The 15,757-nt window shown below is 41.8% G+C and overlaps 1 protein-coding gene across 1 annotated transcript in view; it reads right to left on the bottom strand.

The window, feature by feature from the left end:
• MBOAT2 (membrane bound glycerophospholipid O-acyltransferase 2) overlaps positions 1–14,583 on the bottom strand; it is a gene marked incomplete at both ends in the record, with an annotated part of 93,937 nt that extends 79,354 nt beyond the window's left edge. Inside the window, one exon of the mRNA XM_080342550.1 lies at positions 14,512–14,583. Within this exon, the coding sequence (XP_080198676.1) occupies positions 14,512–14,583 (72 nt within the window). The remainder of the gene's footprint in view (positions 1–14,511) is intronic.
• Positions 14,584–15,757: the final 1,174 nt, after the last annotated feature.

The raw sequence follows: 15,757 nt of genomic DNA, 5'->3' as shown, positions 1-15,757 counted from the left end.
ACTCCTTTCCCAAGTGCTCACTCTTGCTTTAGTTACTAACCCAAATGACCAAAATCCCTATCTGAAAAACAGTAACCTGTTAAACCAAAACCCCACCTTCCTCCATAAGAATATTTTGAGAACAGCAATAAAATTCAGACCAACCCCACAAGCAAAAGTTCCAAGGATGTCAATTCATGATGTTCGTGTTTTGCACACACAACTAAATGACTCAAGCAACACAATCTTGTTCTGAAAGCCTTCCTCGCAAGTGGCTCCAGAACTACTAATGTGTATTTATAAACTGTTTTTCCCAAAATCTGCACAAACATATGCATACTTGGATGCATGAAGGACATTACCAGGATGTTCACACACCACCCTGTGTTTCTTCTCTACTCTTAACAATCCAATCCTGACACTTGCCTCGTTGTGTACCAAATGCCGATTACAAAGAACCAAAGGTTTTGCAGACTTGTATCACATCAAGTCCTCCCAAAGCTTTAAATACATATTTGTAAAACCAAGCTATGAAGCAGTTAAGATTTGTGAGCCGTGCAGCTTCAGTTTAGCCCTTACGCATACCTGCTTCTGATAATATTCTTTCTGCTGCTTTATTCCATTTTCGCCAGCAGGATTTCTGCTTCATTCAGCAAACAGACAATTGACGGTTTTTGCTCTCATTCTATGACCCATTAAATGCTTACCATCTGCATCCTGTACTGAATAGAAACACCTTACATTTCCCCATAGACATGTTTATGCAGTTCTGTCCTAAATGTGGGAAGCCTACATAAAATAAATGTAAACACTGCAAGATCAGTATTCCTATTCCTGTTCGAAAGGTGGCTGACTGGCACACAGTGATGAAAACCCAGTGGGTAAAATAAATGCCCACTAACTTTGGTTGCCCATTTTCAGACACTCAGTGCCTAGTTCTTCAGTCAGTACTTTTAACAGAACTTAAACTGAAGCTGTACTCTGAAAATATAACTTCAGCTGCTGTTTTGAATATCAGCATGCCCATAAATCAGGCCCAAAGTATCCCAAAATGCAAGCAAGACTGAAAATCATCACTACAACATACTTTCATCATCTTGTTTCTCCAGGTCACTCAGACTCTGTGGTTTACTACTGATTTGTATTCTGAATAAGAGAAGGAGCTCATATGGAAGAGCATGTAGCTGCCACTGGGCTGTGTTACAGTCACAAAGGTAATCTTCATCTGACACTTTTCTGCTATTACAGGCTGTATATTCACTTGGTAAACACTTTGAATATCTGATTTCTTACATTTTATAAAGAAATGGAAAGCACAGCATATATATCACAAAGTCGAAGCTTATTTGTTTGCAATTACCTGCTTCAGTACAAAGCATAGATTTCTACCACTTTAGCTATTAGAAATAGGTATTAATTTCCACATGGAAATAAGAGTAAACCCTTACCAATCCTATAGAGGGTAGAAAGAGAAACGGACTATCTGGGCTCCCAAATTGTATCCCATTCACTTCCAATTCCAGCTGCAAGACAATGTCTGCATCTGTACAGTGTTTTAGTTCAGATCAGGAGAGGGCTGCTGCAGCAAATCTCCCAGTCATCCTTGCCTCAGATGCTTTGGTGTGCATTGTATTGGTGCCCAAATACACAAACCTGATTCCTTTTAAGCTAAACCAAACTAGAAGATGTGTTCCAAAGGTCAGTGCTCATATAGCCCATGGACTGACCCAAGGCAAAAGCAGTATTTCCCAAAATAATTGTAGGATCAATGTTGGATCCTCAGTGCCAATCACTAAATTCCACAGAAGCATTCCTCCTGTACTGCATTACTTGCTGAAGTAAACAAAGCCAAAACTTAACATTTAGCTTTTTCCTAATTGCATCTCCCATCTTAACCCACACTGACCCGTGTGGAGCTGACATATGGCTTCACTGTATCCTCACACTGAGATACATAAAGAACTGAAGATATACAACTTGCCTTGAAATAGAGCACAAAAATTATCCCGCTTCCTAGCAGACCGATGGAACAGCCATTCAGACAGCAAGTTTCAGCCTCAATAGTTATAATTTAGCACATGTGTAAGAAAACAAACACAGAATATTTTACCTCCTCAGGTACAGCTTATATCAACAGCTCAGCTTATAATGAGAGTAACACCTCAAAGTCCCATCTAGAGAGCAACATGATATGGAAAATCATGTGCACAGAAGAATAAAAAATTTACACCAATAATATAAATTGGTAGCACTGGTTACTCAGCAATGATTAATGTAGGTGTGCATTAAATAACACTTAGACATACTAAGCTATTACAAAACCTGCTGTATGTACTCTGGCAATTTGAAAATTAAATCAACTATTTTGGTGCAAGACCGGTGACACAGCTAGTGCAGTTTACAGGCACGCTTTGTGCCGAATGTAACTGTAAAACATGAGCATAAATTCACAGTTTCAACGTTTGGAGTAGCTACAGAAAATGCAAACCCATTGTCATTAACTGCACTAAGCTATCTACATTAAAAAATTCCCATTTGCGTGACCTGTGCGAAAGTCATAAGAAAGTTTATAATAAAACTTTTAAAGACATCTATTCAAGTCTTTTAAAAATGTAAAAGTAATTTATGCCATGCATTTGTAAAAACAAAGTTATTTCTTAGGAAAAAAAAAGTGTTTGAGGGATCAAACCTTTACATGTAGCAAAAGAAAAGGAGAAAAAGGTCGCTGACAGCTACAAGGATTTTCATCAAGAGGAAGTTTGGCAAAACATTTAATTTGAATCGCGAGAAATCTCAAATCTTCCGATATAGCCACCATCTTTAATAAATCATTAAAGAAGTTTTTAAATTCCATGTTAAAAAGAAATATGGAGGCAAATATTATTTATGCCATGAAACTGATTTTTAATACACTACTGTGCCATTTTTATCCACTAATTCAGATTTTAGACTAAGCTTCCTCTTCATATCAGCTTCTTTTTAATATCAAAAGCCAATCGTTGCTGCCAAACCCTCCAGAATCGTGCTATTTCACAGCACAGAAGGCATTTGCCTCATTCAAAAAAGCAGCCAAAGCAGCAGGGGAATTTAACTGATATAGATAATTCCTAATTGGATGGCACAATTAATCATACAGGCCCACAGGGCCTACAATCCACTGAGAAGCAGCAACAGCAACACGACTGTATAAAGTTTTGCACGCTAGCTCTAACAAGGCACCGAGAGGCACTTAGAATCAAAACACAGACTATGAAGTACAAGAGAAACAGTAGTCTAGAGGCTAAAGCACCAAATAAAATTCAGGAATGCTGCCTTTTACGCTCTTCTGTCAATGTCACACATAACCTCCTTGGAATTTATGTCATCTTTGTGCTTTTTATTTTCTCATTTTTAACAAATCTTCTCTGTTCAGAAGGAAAAAAAAAAGTATTCAAACCTGCAAACCGCAATGAATGCCTGTGGCCTCAATAACACACTCTGGATGAATTAAAGCCCATGTGGCTTTTTGCTTGGTTTGGTTGGTTGGTTTTGTATGGTATTTTTGTTTGGTTTAAGCTGTTAATTTAAAAAAAAAGGCAGTATAGTTCTCACTGCTAATGAAATAGGCTTTGGAAAATGGTCACCTAAATATAAGCAGAAGCACTGAATCCTACCTGATCATGCACTGTGCCTAAAATAACAGTTTGAAGATGCAAGATCTGTCACTTGCAACAGTCAATAACCTGCAGAGACAATGAATCTACAGCCACAGATTCAGGGGGTTTTACCCATTTCACCACACCACGGCACGTCTCCTCCATGGAATTCAGGTTTTCTGAGCTGCAAGATGCCAGCACCCTTTCTCTCCCTGTCTCCAGCCATTTTTGGCCCACCACTTCTACCACGGAAACAAAGTTATCACAGATGCTTCCTGCCTTGGCTGAAAGAGCTAGTGAGCAAGGTGCATGGGGCAGAATTCCTATTCTCCCATCTTATGGCTCTATTTTCAACAAACATAGTTATTAGAGAGAAAAGACATTTTTAAAAACGTGTTATAACATGAACTACAAAAACACTTTGAAAAGAGCTCTTGCAAGAGCTGGGAGATCAAGACAGAATAACGCACATTTTATTTAAAAAGAAGAACTGATCTTAAAGCTGAAGCTTTGATATTTTTTTTTTTCCTGAGTCTATAGGGCTATTTTACTAGCAGCAACATTATAAAAACACAAACTTCTCCAAGCATCATATTTGTCGATACATACTTGACAAAAATTGCCCAACTTTATCACAATTAATGAAGCCTTGGTTGTGCCTTGTTTCTCAAATGTCAGTATTTTCTTGTTCTTGCTGCCTGTTATGTCAAAACCATTTCCCTTTTCCACCAAAACAACCAGCTAAGGAATTAAAAACAACTACAGATGTTCACAAAAAGCTATTAATACTTATAATGCAGGAGAGCCGATGCTTTTTGCACAGCAACCAGACAGCAGTACAGATGGATCTTCTTCTGCCCAATTGCTAACCTTCATCCAGTATAAAAGAAAACTAACAGTTTGTACAATTACCCAATAATTGCTTACTGCCGAACTACTAAGAGCTGAAAAGTCAGAATAAGTATTATTTGAAAGCCAACGGTCAATTTTCCAACTATTTGCTGAAAATTGCTGCCCTGATACTTAAAAAAAAAAAAAAAAAAAAAAAGGAAAAAAATAAGGAAAAAATAACAATTTCCACAGTAAAGCTGAAAAAAAGCAATTCCATGACAAAAATCAAAATCAAATGTGTGGTAATTTTCTTCAATTTATTGGGAAATGTCAGAAAGACAAGTCCAGAGACAACGGTACAGGTATCTGATAAAGGTGAGGGACACTTAAAAGATTAATAAGGAGATCTCTTCTTGTTTAACTGATAGAAAGAAACAAGGATCCCTCTTTCAACCCAAAGATCGTAAATTTTGTGGCAATGCTTTCATACGCAGTTTCTGATCAAACAATAACAAGTGTCTTCCATGATGAAAATGTGGCTAATTAAGAGTCCTGCCCTTCAGGCTCAACCTCACTTCATGGTTGAAATCTGCAGAAATGGAGGAGAAGCAGTAATGCTTATTTTGAGGTAGTATCCATATGGGAGATGTTTATGTTAAGGCAGTGTGCGCTTTGTAGCAAAGTCTGTTACTGTGTGTTTATACAGTACCAAATATAAAGGAACACTCATTTTCAGAGGAGACTTCCAAGCACGGCCCCTCTAATAACAGCCACTTCCTTCAAGTCCATACTCAAAACATTTGTGTCTATCAACTTTGACACCACTGGCAAAGCTTTTTAATGCTGCACAAATATACTTCATCTTCATATGAATGCACTGGCAGCTGTAAGGACTTACTCATCACATTCTGAATGCTTTCTTTCCAAGCTGATTTCAGTCCAAAACATCAAAGACAGCCATGACATAACGTTAATAATAGTACTTCTATTTCCAGTATTAACTTGAGTCTCTAGCTTGTAGTTCTTAAGTATGCTGGAGAGAGTGAAGAACATCATGAAGTACATGATGTGGGCACAAGTATTATAATCTGGTTTGTTCAATGAATGAGCATCAAATCCAATAAGCTATTTCAAACAAGGCTTACTAAACCATTACTCAGAATTACTCTAAGAAAAACCATATGAATAAAGATGTAAAATGAAACATCAATGTACACATTTTACAGTAGAAACAAGTATAACTAATTCATTAAAGATAGGAAGATGCCAGCTGAAGGGTGTTCTCTTTGATGAGCTCTTGAGGATTCAGCATTATAGATTCTGAGCTGTCACACGTAACAGCGACTTATCCACAGAACAGACAAAAACCAGGAAACAAGTTGGTTCAAAGATGAAACTGGACTAATGGTACTGGGTTGGGGTTCTTGCTTGCGTGCTTTGTTTTGCTTTTCTTCTCTCCTCAACATCAACAGGGACCTAAAGCACTTGCTCCTGATGAGCAAAAACTGGTTTGGTCAGTTAAGGGCTGCAGAGCTCAGACTATCAGGGAAAATGGGTTTACGACACTGAAACACAACAGCCTGGCATTATGTTGGCAAAACACTGTTCCAAACAAAGGCCAGCTGAGCTATGACATTTTCAGAAGTGTGGCTTTTTGTCACATACACATGCATATAGTCATCAACCTCAAAATCTCTACTCTTTGTCACATAAGTGTCATCAGTATACAATATATTCAAATGTGTATTTGAGCAACAAGGTTTTATTTAATGCCCAGAGAACCACTAAAGTGACTGAAATTTTGTAAAAACTTTACCATTTTCTCACTTTCCTAGCCATTTAAAAATAAAGCAAAATAATTAACATCTCTGGAGGTATCCTTCTCAAATGCAACCAGAAACAGACACTTTTCTCCATTAAGATCTACCTCAATACTATTATATTCTGCTGATATATGAGAAACTGAAAACCATCTTAAAATAAACAAAACATAGATAGTAACACTCTCTTGTCTGTATAGCCTGCAGAAATCCAGTAACAAGAGTAGTCGACTTAATTAGCAAGTAAAACTAATGTTCTCCATCTTTTTGAGAGTCAGCTTCTCAGTGTTCTCCATGGGGGAAAAAAAAGAAATAAGAAAGGAGTTTACCGTGCTCTGCCTTGAATGAACTACTGTTCAACTCAGTCTCTACTCCCCCATGTCCATTATCCTCCTGCTCTTACCAGCTGAGGAATCATCTGCATGAAATCAGCCACCTACGAAGTCTCCAAGCACAACAGCCCTGAAAACATTTGCAATACACAGCAACCTGCAGAAGTAATGAACACTACTTTGAGCTGTTAGAGTTTTTCAAACTAATTCCATTTTCTTTTGTAATATTTTAGTAACATCTAAAATTATGCTTCCATTGTAAGATATTTTATCTAACTTCTTGTATTCAATCCCATTACTGATAATAATTTATTAACACATTCCAAGGTTAGACCATCTACAGATCCGGTAGCCATCACTGGGCTTCTAACAATATTCCTGCAGATTCACAGTGGCCTCAACTTCTTTCTAGCTTTTCTACCATGAAGAATAAAAACCCATTCACTATGTTTTGAGCTGTCAGTTCACTTTTTGAGTGACATGCTTAGTCACTGCTGAATTATTAATTTTATATATATATATATATATATACAAACACCTATATATGAATGATTGACAGGAAGCAGCAGAATCAAGAGCATTACTCAGCCAGCAGGCAGGTTGGAAAGCTGAAGAATTATCTATACGGGTAGCATATACCACTGTAGGTATACAAACAGTGTGCTCACAAGCCATGTTTCGGGATAACAGTACCTCCTTCTGCAGCTTGGGTCACTTTAACTAGAAGTAAAAGGAAACACCAAAGTCCCAGCTACAGCAAATCACACCATTACAGCCAAACCCAAAATAGCTTCTTCACCTTTGGATACATTATTCCACAATAAAAGGCAGAGCTATGGATGTTTTCCTTTACAAAAGATGGCTTACCTGCCAAAAACATCACTTAAAACAAGACGACATAACTAGCATTTACTTAAATTTACAGACAAATGGAAACTGCCAAACAGCTTTGTTCACTTGAACAAGTGCTATAAGTCTAATAATAACTGATGTTGAATTTAAAGTACTTTCCAAAGGAAAGAGGGAAAACAAAATATCCATACTCAAGAACTGCATCAACACTTTCTGTAAAAAAAGAAAAAAAAAATGCTGTGAAGATGCACATATTAAGTAAACTGCCTTTCAGCTGGGTATGTGTAGTTCTTCTCACCTTCCAGTAAAAAGAACAAAACCCCACAGTCTAGACTCCCTCACTCAAAGGCTTGGAAAACAAGAAAAAAAACCTGGACATCTGTTAATTAGGAAACGTGCATGTTAGTCAAAATAATAAATGTGAAGATGACACGCCACAATCAAGCTGCAAAGGATGTATCACTGTGCTTCATTAGCTCAACACAGGAACAGGTAAACAGGAGTTAAATCAACAAATATCAGGGCTAATGAATGATAAAGATAACTGAGATAAGTTTTTCCGGTTTTCAGAACTCTTGTTTTAAGTCAGCACTGTACCTGAGAAAAAGCACGCAGAGGGAAAGGATCTGCGTACCTGTGGTACAACAGATTTACAGCAGTAACACTTCAAAGACAGAGCAACACAGTGGTAAATATGTACTCAGTAAATAAGTGACTCTTGTAATCTTCCTTGTGTCTTATTGTTTTTATGTTATTCGCCTGTTCTTTGGACACCCCCTGTATTTCTTTTCAACATTCCAAGACTGCAGTATTTTTGTAGCAATTTCTGAACTGTATTTTTAATTCGGAAACAGCTTTACTGTGGCAAACATAGGTCAGTAAGTGTTCACACTTACACCACATTAATGAACTGCCTAAGGATGGGAAAAACAATTTGACAAAACAATGCAGGTGACTATAGGCTGTTCAGGTAAAGACTGTTTATTTTAGATGTTTACTGTAGAAACCTTGGGCTGCAATTATATTTGAGTTTTCCACTGCTTCACAAAAACCTGGAGAAAACATACCCAGTATGAAAGTGAGCAAGAGTGTATCAGAATGAAAATTCACTGCTGCCTCCCTAAAAATTAAAATTTAAAGTAGCTCTATACTTTATGTCCTCACAACAATATTCATGAACCTGAATTAAATATAAGTATTTATTTCTTGCACTAAATCTTTCTACGCCTTAATAGATGGGTTCATCTTTTCCAGCACCATAACCAGAGTCTGCTTTCCTTTCCCATTCTGCCCATTACAGCACCCACTCCTTCATTCAAGATAGTTGCCTTCCCTTCCCAATTTTTTCTCTTATCACAAGAGCTTCATCCTTCTTTACACATTTTTTCATTTTGGAGTATCTTCAACCAACAATACCAGGAGAGTTAAGTCAACACCAAAACATGAATCCCAAAATCTGGGAAGGGTGTCAATGCAAAGAGACTAGGACCCTTCTGATGATATATTCTCTCCCAGTAGTTCAAAGGGAATCTAAGAAACTGATAAAAACACCATCCCAGGACTTTGCTAGTGAATCCAAACAACTCAAAACATCCAATCATTGAGAACAGCACATACAGATGGAGAAAGGGGCCTTTGTCCAGCTTCTTTTCACCTACTACAGTCTCCATCTATTGTCATGGGAGGTATTTAGTGGAAGATGTCACTGCCAATGGCCAGAGGCCTGGAACTAGGTCATCTTTATGGTCCCTTCCAGCCCAAATCATTCTGTAATGTCACGCTTGTGGCTTTGCTATCCACCCTTTGGTCTTCTGACTGTTGCTAGCAGTGGGTAAGGAAAGCACAGAGCAAAGCAGGGGCACAATTTTCTTACCCCATCACTCCCTCATCTTTAGTGTTTGGATTTGACACACTCACAAATGCTTCTTTTCCTCACTTCTATTACTCATAAGTTTCCTGGGTCACATCAGGAAAAAAACAGTAACATGCTGCTCTGTATTTCACACCTGCACACAAGGGTCTAAAAATAAATGGTAAAAGAGAATAAAACCTGAGACACTCCTCACTTTATTCCTTTTTATAGTTTCATAATGCTTAATACAAATACTAGGCCATCTAAATTCTGGACAGCTATACGGGCCAAACGTTTTTATTTCCACTCCATGTTTAGACAAAAAGGGGTTTTATCAGACTAAAGCATTTTAATCCTCAGTACCCAGGTTGCCTTGGCAGAAAACAAGGGAGGCTGAGGCATCACCAATGCCCAAAACTTTCTGAAAGAACACAGTGCTAACTAGGAGACACATCCAGATGTTGCCTGCAGGCAGATCAGGCACATACGGCCTCTCAAAATGCTGCAATCTCAAAGTGAGTCTCTACATCACCTCCAAGCCTGCTCTTCAACCTAAACTTCAGCTGTGGCTTATCTCCAAAGCACAAAGAAAAGATTTGCGGATATATCTTGCCAGCCATGTGCATGGAAGAAATAAACATTTCAGACATACGTAAGAGGAAAAAAGATCTTGCCCACTCTCCTTGAAGGCAACAAGGTGAAACATGAAGGCTCAACATATGTCAATGATAATTGCTTCTATGTGGAACTTAGTGCATTAAGCACATGGTGAAAGCAACCTGGCTAATCCTTTGCACAAAGAAGCATATGCAGAAAATTATGCAAAGATATAGATGGAGCAGACTGGCCTGTGATGACCAGATTCATGGAGTACAGATGGTTTATACCGTTCACGTTTAGGAGGACTTGGATTTTAATGCTTATTATTTATAAAAGCTCAGTTTGGATTCTTTGAAGGTTGATGGTACTCGTGTAGAAAATTATATTTATTCTACACAAATGAGCAAATTTATTCAAATAAAAGCTAAAATTATACTCTGGGGGAAGAAAAAACACCAACCAAGAAAACTGTGGGAACAGCAAGGTGTTGTTTTTCCTCTTTTCGTTGAAAAAAAACACTGCTTATCTTTACATCCTGGAATTTAGGTGAAGTGCATAATCATAAACATAACATTTTATTCAGTCCATACATCTTCACATGGCTATACTGCTAGCAGTTGGAACCATACTATCTTTTCTTATCTAGAAGATAATCACTCAAGTTCAGTTGATCCAGTTGTTCAGACCATATTTCAAGATCTAAAGATCAATCTCTTAGACAAACCATGCAAAAAGTTGACATATTGTTACAGTCAATCTCCTACCTCCCCTGCTCAGCTGCTCCTCCTCTGTTTCTATGGCAAATGAAGGGCATTAGTAACCCATATAATTTTTGCCGATTTCCAGATAAAAAATTTGCTCCCTCTGGTGGAAGCAGTGAAAGCAAAGGTTGTTCTCTGAAGTCACCTCACCCCACGAAGACCTAAAAGCAAAAAGAAAGCTTTGCTCTCCAAGAACCACTCTCATCTCTCAGCACATTTAAATATCTCCCATTTAATGACAGGCAGGCTGACATGTCATCAAGAAAAGTCATTTGTCAATAGACAATCAGCAAGACAATGCCAGAACTAGAAACTGACCCAGGTCCAATGCGCTATTTGTCAGGCTTTACCTCTGAGAAAGAAGAAAGTGGCAGAGGCACAAATACAACATGAGTACACACAGGAAAAACAGCAGGCTAGGTGAGAGACATAACTATAATAAAATTGCAACCTCAATGCATTATGCAATACATGATTCTCTAGCAGCCTGTTTTTTATGATAATTCTTCCCATACCTCTCTTTAGCTCTCAGGGGCAGTAAGGATAAAACTGCATTTATTCCCTCTCTCCCCCAGCAAGACAGAGGGAATACTGTGGTACGTTAACATACATTCATTCATTAAAGACCCCAGGTGATACAGTTGTCAATGGGATTCTTCCTTTTCCGAGCAGCAAAGAGACTCTCCAAGAAGTGAAAAGGTACAGTCCTTACTTGAGGCTTTTCACCACCAAGGAGCATTTTTTTTTTCCCTTTATAACAAAATACAAAAGAAAGGTGTGCAAGTTTGCCTTCCCAAATCTACAGAGATAATCATAGGTTCTTATTCACACTGAGCATCCTCCCTTGCACCACAAGACTTAAAATAACAATAGAAAAATTGGAACAAGAAGCCTATCAAAAACACACCAGCTTTTCCAAGTAGTCACTTCAGTTAACCTGGTCCAAGGCAAAATAAGAGTCAAAGGAAGACTTAACATAGTGGCAAGTTATCACATAATACCTGGTTGGGGGATGTACACAGAAGCAGAAAATAAGTTATTCTCCATTCCTACAACCAACTAGCACTCTAGTACAAGCAGGAAAGATCTAGGAACAGCAATCTATTACAGCAACAAGGCTTTTCTCTTGTAACACAGTTGGGCATGCAGAGAAGACCGTTCACAAAAGTGTGTCAAACAGCTCTGGTGAAGCTGTCATACTCCATCTTCCACACTGATCTCTAACAAGCTCATAACCAATACCATTCACAAACAGTTCTGTACTTCTAGTTCTCATAAGCATTAAGTCAAAAAGTAATCTATTTCTCACATTCAATCTACACACAGATTTGGATCTGATTAATCAGTTTGATCTTATCAGCTTCACCTTTAACTGAAATTCCTACTTCCTTTCACTGCCAAATAGGCAGGTTCTTCATCCATTTGTCTGAACACCCAGACAGCAGAGTGTCACTGACACATGCTACCTGGATTTGTCCTCCCACAGTTGCATGCCTTTGCCTTCACTACAACTTTACAGCAGGATAATTAGACAGTAATGGCTTAAATGTGACAATCGCAACATTTTGGATGTAAAGAGTAGTAGTTACTTGTGGTCAGAACCTGAACATAGAAGTGAAGAAACAAAACCCATTCATCCCTTTCAGTTCTGAGTGCTGGAATTATTCTGGAGTGCTCGTTTCAAGTCCCCGCCATACTGGTATGACTGTAGTCACAGTACAGATTGGGATCAAGTAGCAGAAACAACCTACCGATCAGAAAAACCTTTACTCTCTTAATTTTTTTCAAAGCGCTGCGACCTTTTCATACCAAGTATGAGTATAGTATCACTGAATGTCACACAATCTTTGAGCACACACAGCAAAGAGTATAAACGCTTCTTCTCTGCCCTCATTCTCTCCTTCTACTATCTTTGATTTGATTATACTAAACACATTTCACATTCTTTCTGTATCACGAACTTACAATTAAGATAGACTCTTAAGCTGAGAGATTACAAAAATCTAACTTTGATTAAAAAAACAAAAGGTATAGATACATTCTCCTCAGTGCAGCGTAATTTTATAAGTCCCCAATTCATACTCCAGTCATCATACACAACTGGACCTGTATTACGTACAGCCCACTGATGTCTAAAACCAAAGTATGCATGGTTTTTAACTGCTTATAACAAATCTTTTAAACCATGTGTTTAGCCACCCTCCATTGTCATTATCCCCAAAAGCTCCAACAGAGCTCAAATAGTATGTTATAAAAACATCTTGGCTTTACAAAACGTTGCAAAACGTTCAATACAGTGAAGTTTTCCAGGCTTTGATAAAAAGTAGCTTTATTATCATCAAAATACCAAATACACAACATTTAAAATAAATTGGGTAGAAGCCGCATTACGTCATGAAGCAATTAAATTTACGGCTGCTGTTATGAATAGATAATTATATGACACCAGCATCACGCCATGAAAAGATGGTCATCTCTTACTTGTTTTACGGTACCCCATAGAAGCTACACACTTTATGGAAATGAATACATGGCACATGGCAAGAAGAGCTTCCAGCCTGCACGTCCCAGGCACCGAGCCAGGCGGTGCCATTGACCCCAGGCAGAGGTATCACTGGAAGTTGTGCACAGTATCTCTCCCATCACAGCAAGCTCCATTTAAACTTGCCTGCTTTTGTTGGTGTTCTAGAAGCTACTTTTTCATGTGGATTCTTAACCTAAGGTTCTCTCTCCTCCATTCGAACAAATGGTGGGAGGACGGGGGAAGGAAAAAGCACGTAGTTCAGTAATTCAGTGTATCACAAAACTCTTTCACTACACACCTTCCTTCCTCCACATTTATTTTCCACTTATTTTTCTCACTCATTAGGTGTGTTTTGTAAAATCAACCTCTCTCTGCATAAACACAGACTGTTTTCCTCGATGTATTTCATTCATTCATTAACAGACTTCAGGTTTTTTTAATAAGAATTCCTGACATGAAATTTATAGGAGATACTTCAGGCTACTTATGTATTCAAAACCACATAAATATTCTGTAGATTTGGAAGGTCTAGACCACTTCCCCCACTAAAAAAAAAATCTAAAAAAAAAAATGTACAACTTCAGTCATTAAATTCTGCAAACCTCAGTCTCCCAATCTTATTTTGAAATCTTCTGGTGTTTTGTGCAGACAACAGGATTAACAGTCTTCCTTCAGGAATTTTTATATCACTCGGACAAAAGATACCACAGAAACGCTCTGCCAACAAAGTACACATGCATCCCCAAGAGCATTGTGTGCAGCACACATTATTATTTAACGCTGCATCTAAAAACCCCTGGCAGGCGCATCCAGGCACAGCGCGCTGCTTTGCATTCGCAATTATCGCTCAGCCTTCGCATCGCTGCGCTCGTAGCGGCCCCGTTCTCAGCTGCGGAGCCACATCTGGCCAAAGGCGGATGCCAACAAGTTGGCCGACCCGGCGCCGCGATCGCGGCGCCGCGATCGCAGCCCCCGCGGCCTGACCCCGGCGCGGCCGCGCACCGGCGGGGCGGGACGGGCCCGGGACGCGGCCGCGTTGCCGGACCGGCGGGAGCGCACCTGTACGCGGGGCGCGGCCGGACCCCCCGCCCCCTGCGGGCCGCGCCCCCACTCTCCCCTCACGCAGCCGCCGCCGCCGCCTCGCCGGGCGCTGCCCACCCTCCCCTCGGCCCCCCGCCCGGCGGAGGCGGGGAGGATGGAGGAGCCGCGGGGGGACAGGGCGGGGCGGAACGGCGCGGAGCCGGGGCGCTCGCCCGGCGCGGCACCACCCCTCCCCGGCGAGCCCCCGGGACGCAGCGGCGGGGCAGGCGCCTCCCCATCCTCACCTGGTCGACGGGCAGTCGCACGGCGTTGCTGAGGGGCTGCAGCAGCGTAGAGCCCGTGGTGCTGGTGGCCATGGCGAGCGCGCCTCTTCCCACGCCGGGAGAGCGGGTGACGAGGCCAGCGGCACCGCTCCCCGCCCGGGCTCCCACAGCGGCAGCAACAACGGCGGCGGCAGCGCGAAGAGCCCCAGCCCCGCACGGCGCCGCGACAACAAGGGGCCGGCGCGGCCCCGCCGCCGATTGACAGCGCTGGCGGCCAATCCGCGCGCGGGGCCGCCGCAGAGTGACAGGCAAGCTGGCCCAATCCCCGCCCCTCGGCCGGGTGGGCGGGACAAGGCGGCTCCCCTCCGGCGGCAGCAGTCCGGCGCGGGGGGCGAGCGGGAGGGAGGCGATGGTGGGCGGCCGGGCGGGGGTCGTTGAGGTAAAGCACGGGGCGGCCCAGCGCAGTGGAAGGGGATGGCCGTGCGGCGGCTGCCGCTCCGCGCTGAGGGCGGGCCGAAGTTGCGCGCAGCGCGCAGGTACCGCGCAGGGTCCGGCGTGGCCTCGCCCTGCGGCGGGCGGCGTTGCGGGGTGCGCGGGGCAGGGGCCCGGCCGCGCCTCCCCTCCCCTCCCTTCGGCTCGGCTGTGCACGGAGCGGGGTGGGTGGGGGCACCTGGCGGAAAGTGATGCTTTCCAGCGCGGGGTAGGAAGCAGGGACGGCCCGGCAGAGGAGCGCCCCGGGGAAGCGGGGTGCTGGCGGGCCGGCGTCGGTTGGACCAGGTGTCTGTCGGACTAGGTGTCTGTCGGACCAGGTGTCGGTCGCCGAGGGCAGCGCGAAGCCGTGTGGATGCAGGCGGATGCTGAAGTAACGAGATCAGGCCCCCGTTCTGCTCCTGACCGACACCCCCTTTGCCAGAACGGACATAGAGGCCGTTCGGTAGCTGAGCAGGCAGTTGTGGATGAGTGGTGGGTGCACACAGGGTGTGAGAGTGGCCTCGCACCCTGAAGAAGTCACAAAAAATGGGTAAAAACCCTGTTCCTACAACCACCCGTTGATTAAAGATGCCTGTCTGTCACAGCTATAAGCCACAGGTTTTAATTTACTAATGGCCTGTTTCTTAAATACTTTAAATGGTACAAGGGCGAGTACCTTTACAGTAGGTTCAGCCTAGAGGTGCAGTTTCCTTCAAGAAGTGACGTGATGATGCCGATGGAATAAATCGGTGCACAGGCCAGTTCTTCCATCTGCCCAGTCAACACTATCCAGTGT

This window comes from Nesoenas mayeri (genome assembly GCF_963082525.1).
Source record: "Nesoenas mayeri genome assembly, chromosome: 3".
Lineage (NCBI taxonomy): Eukaryota > Metazoa > Chordata > Aves > Columbiformes > Columbidae > Nesoenas > Nesoenas mayeri.
The sequence above is the reverse complement of the archived record's forward strand: the minus strand, read 5'-3'. Positions and strand labels throughout refer to the sequence as shown.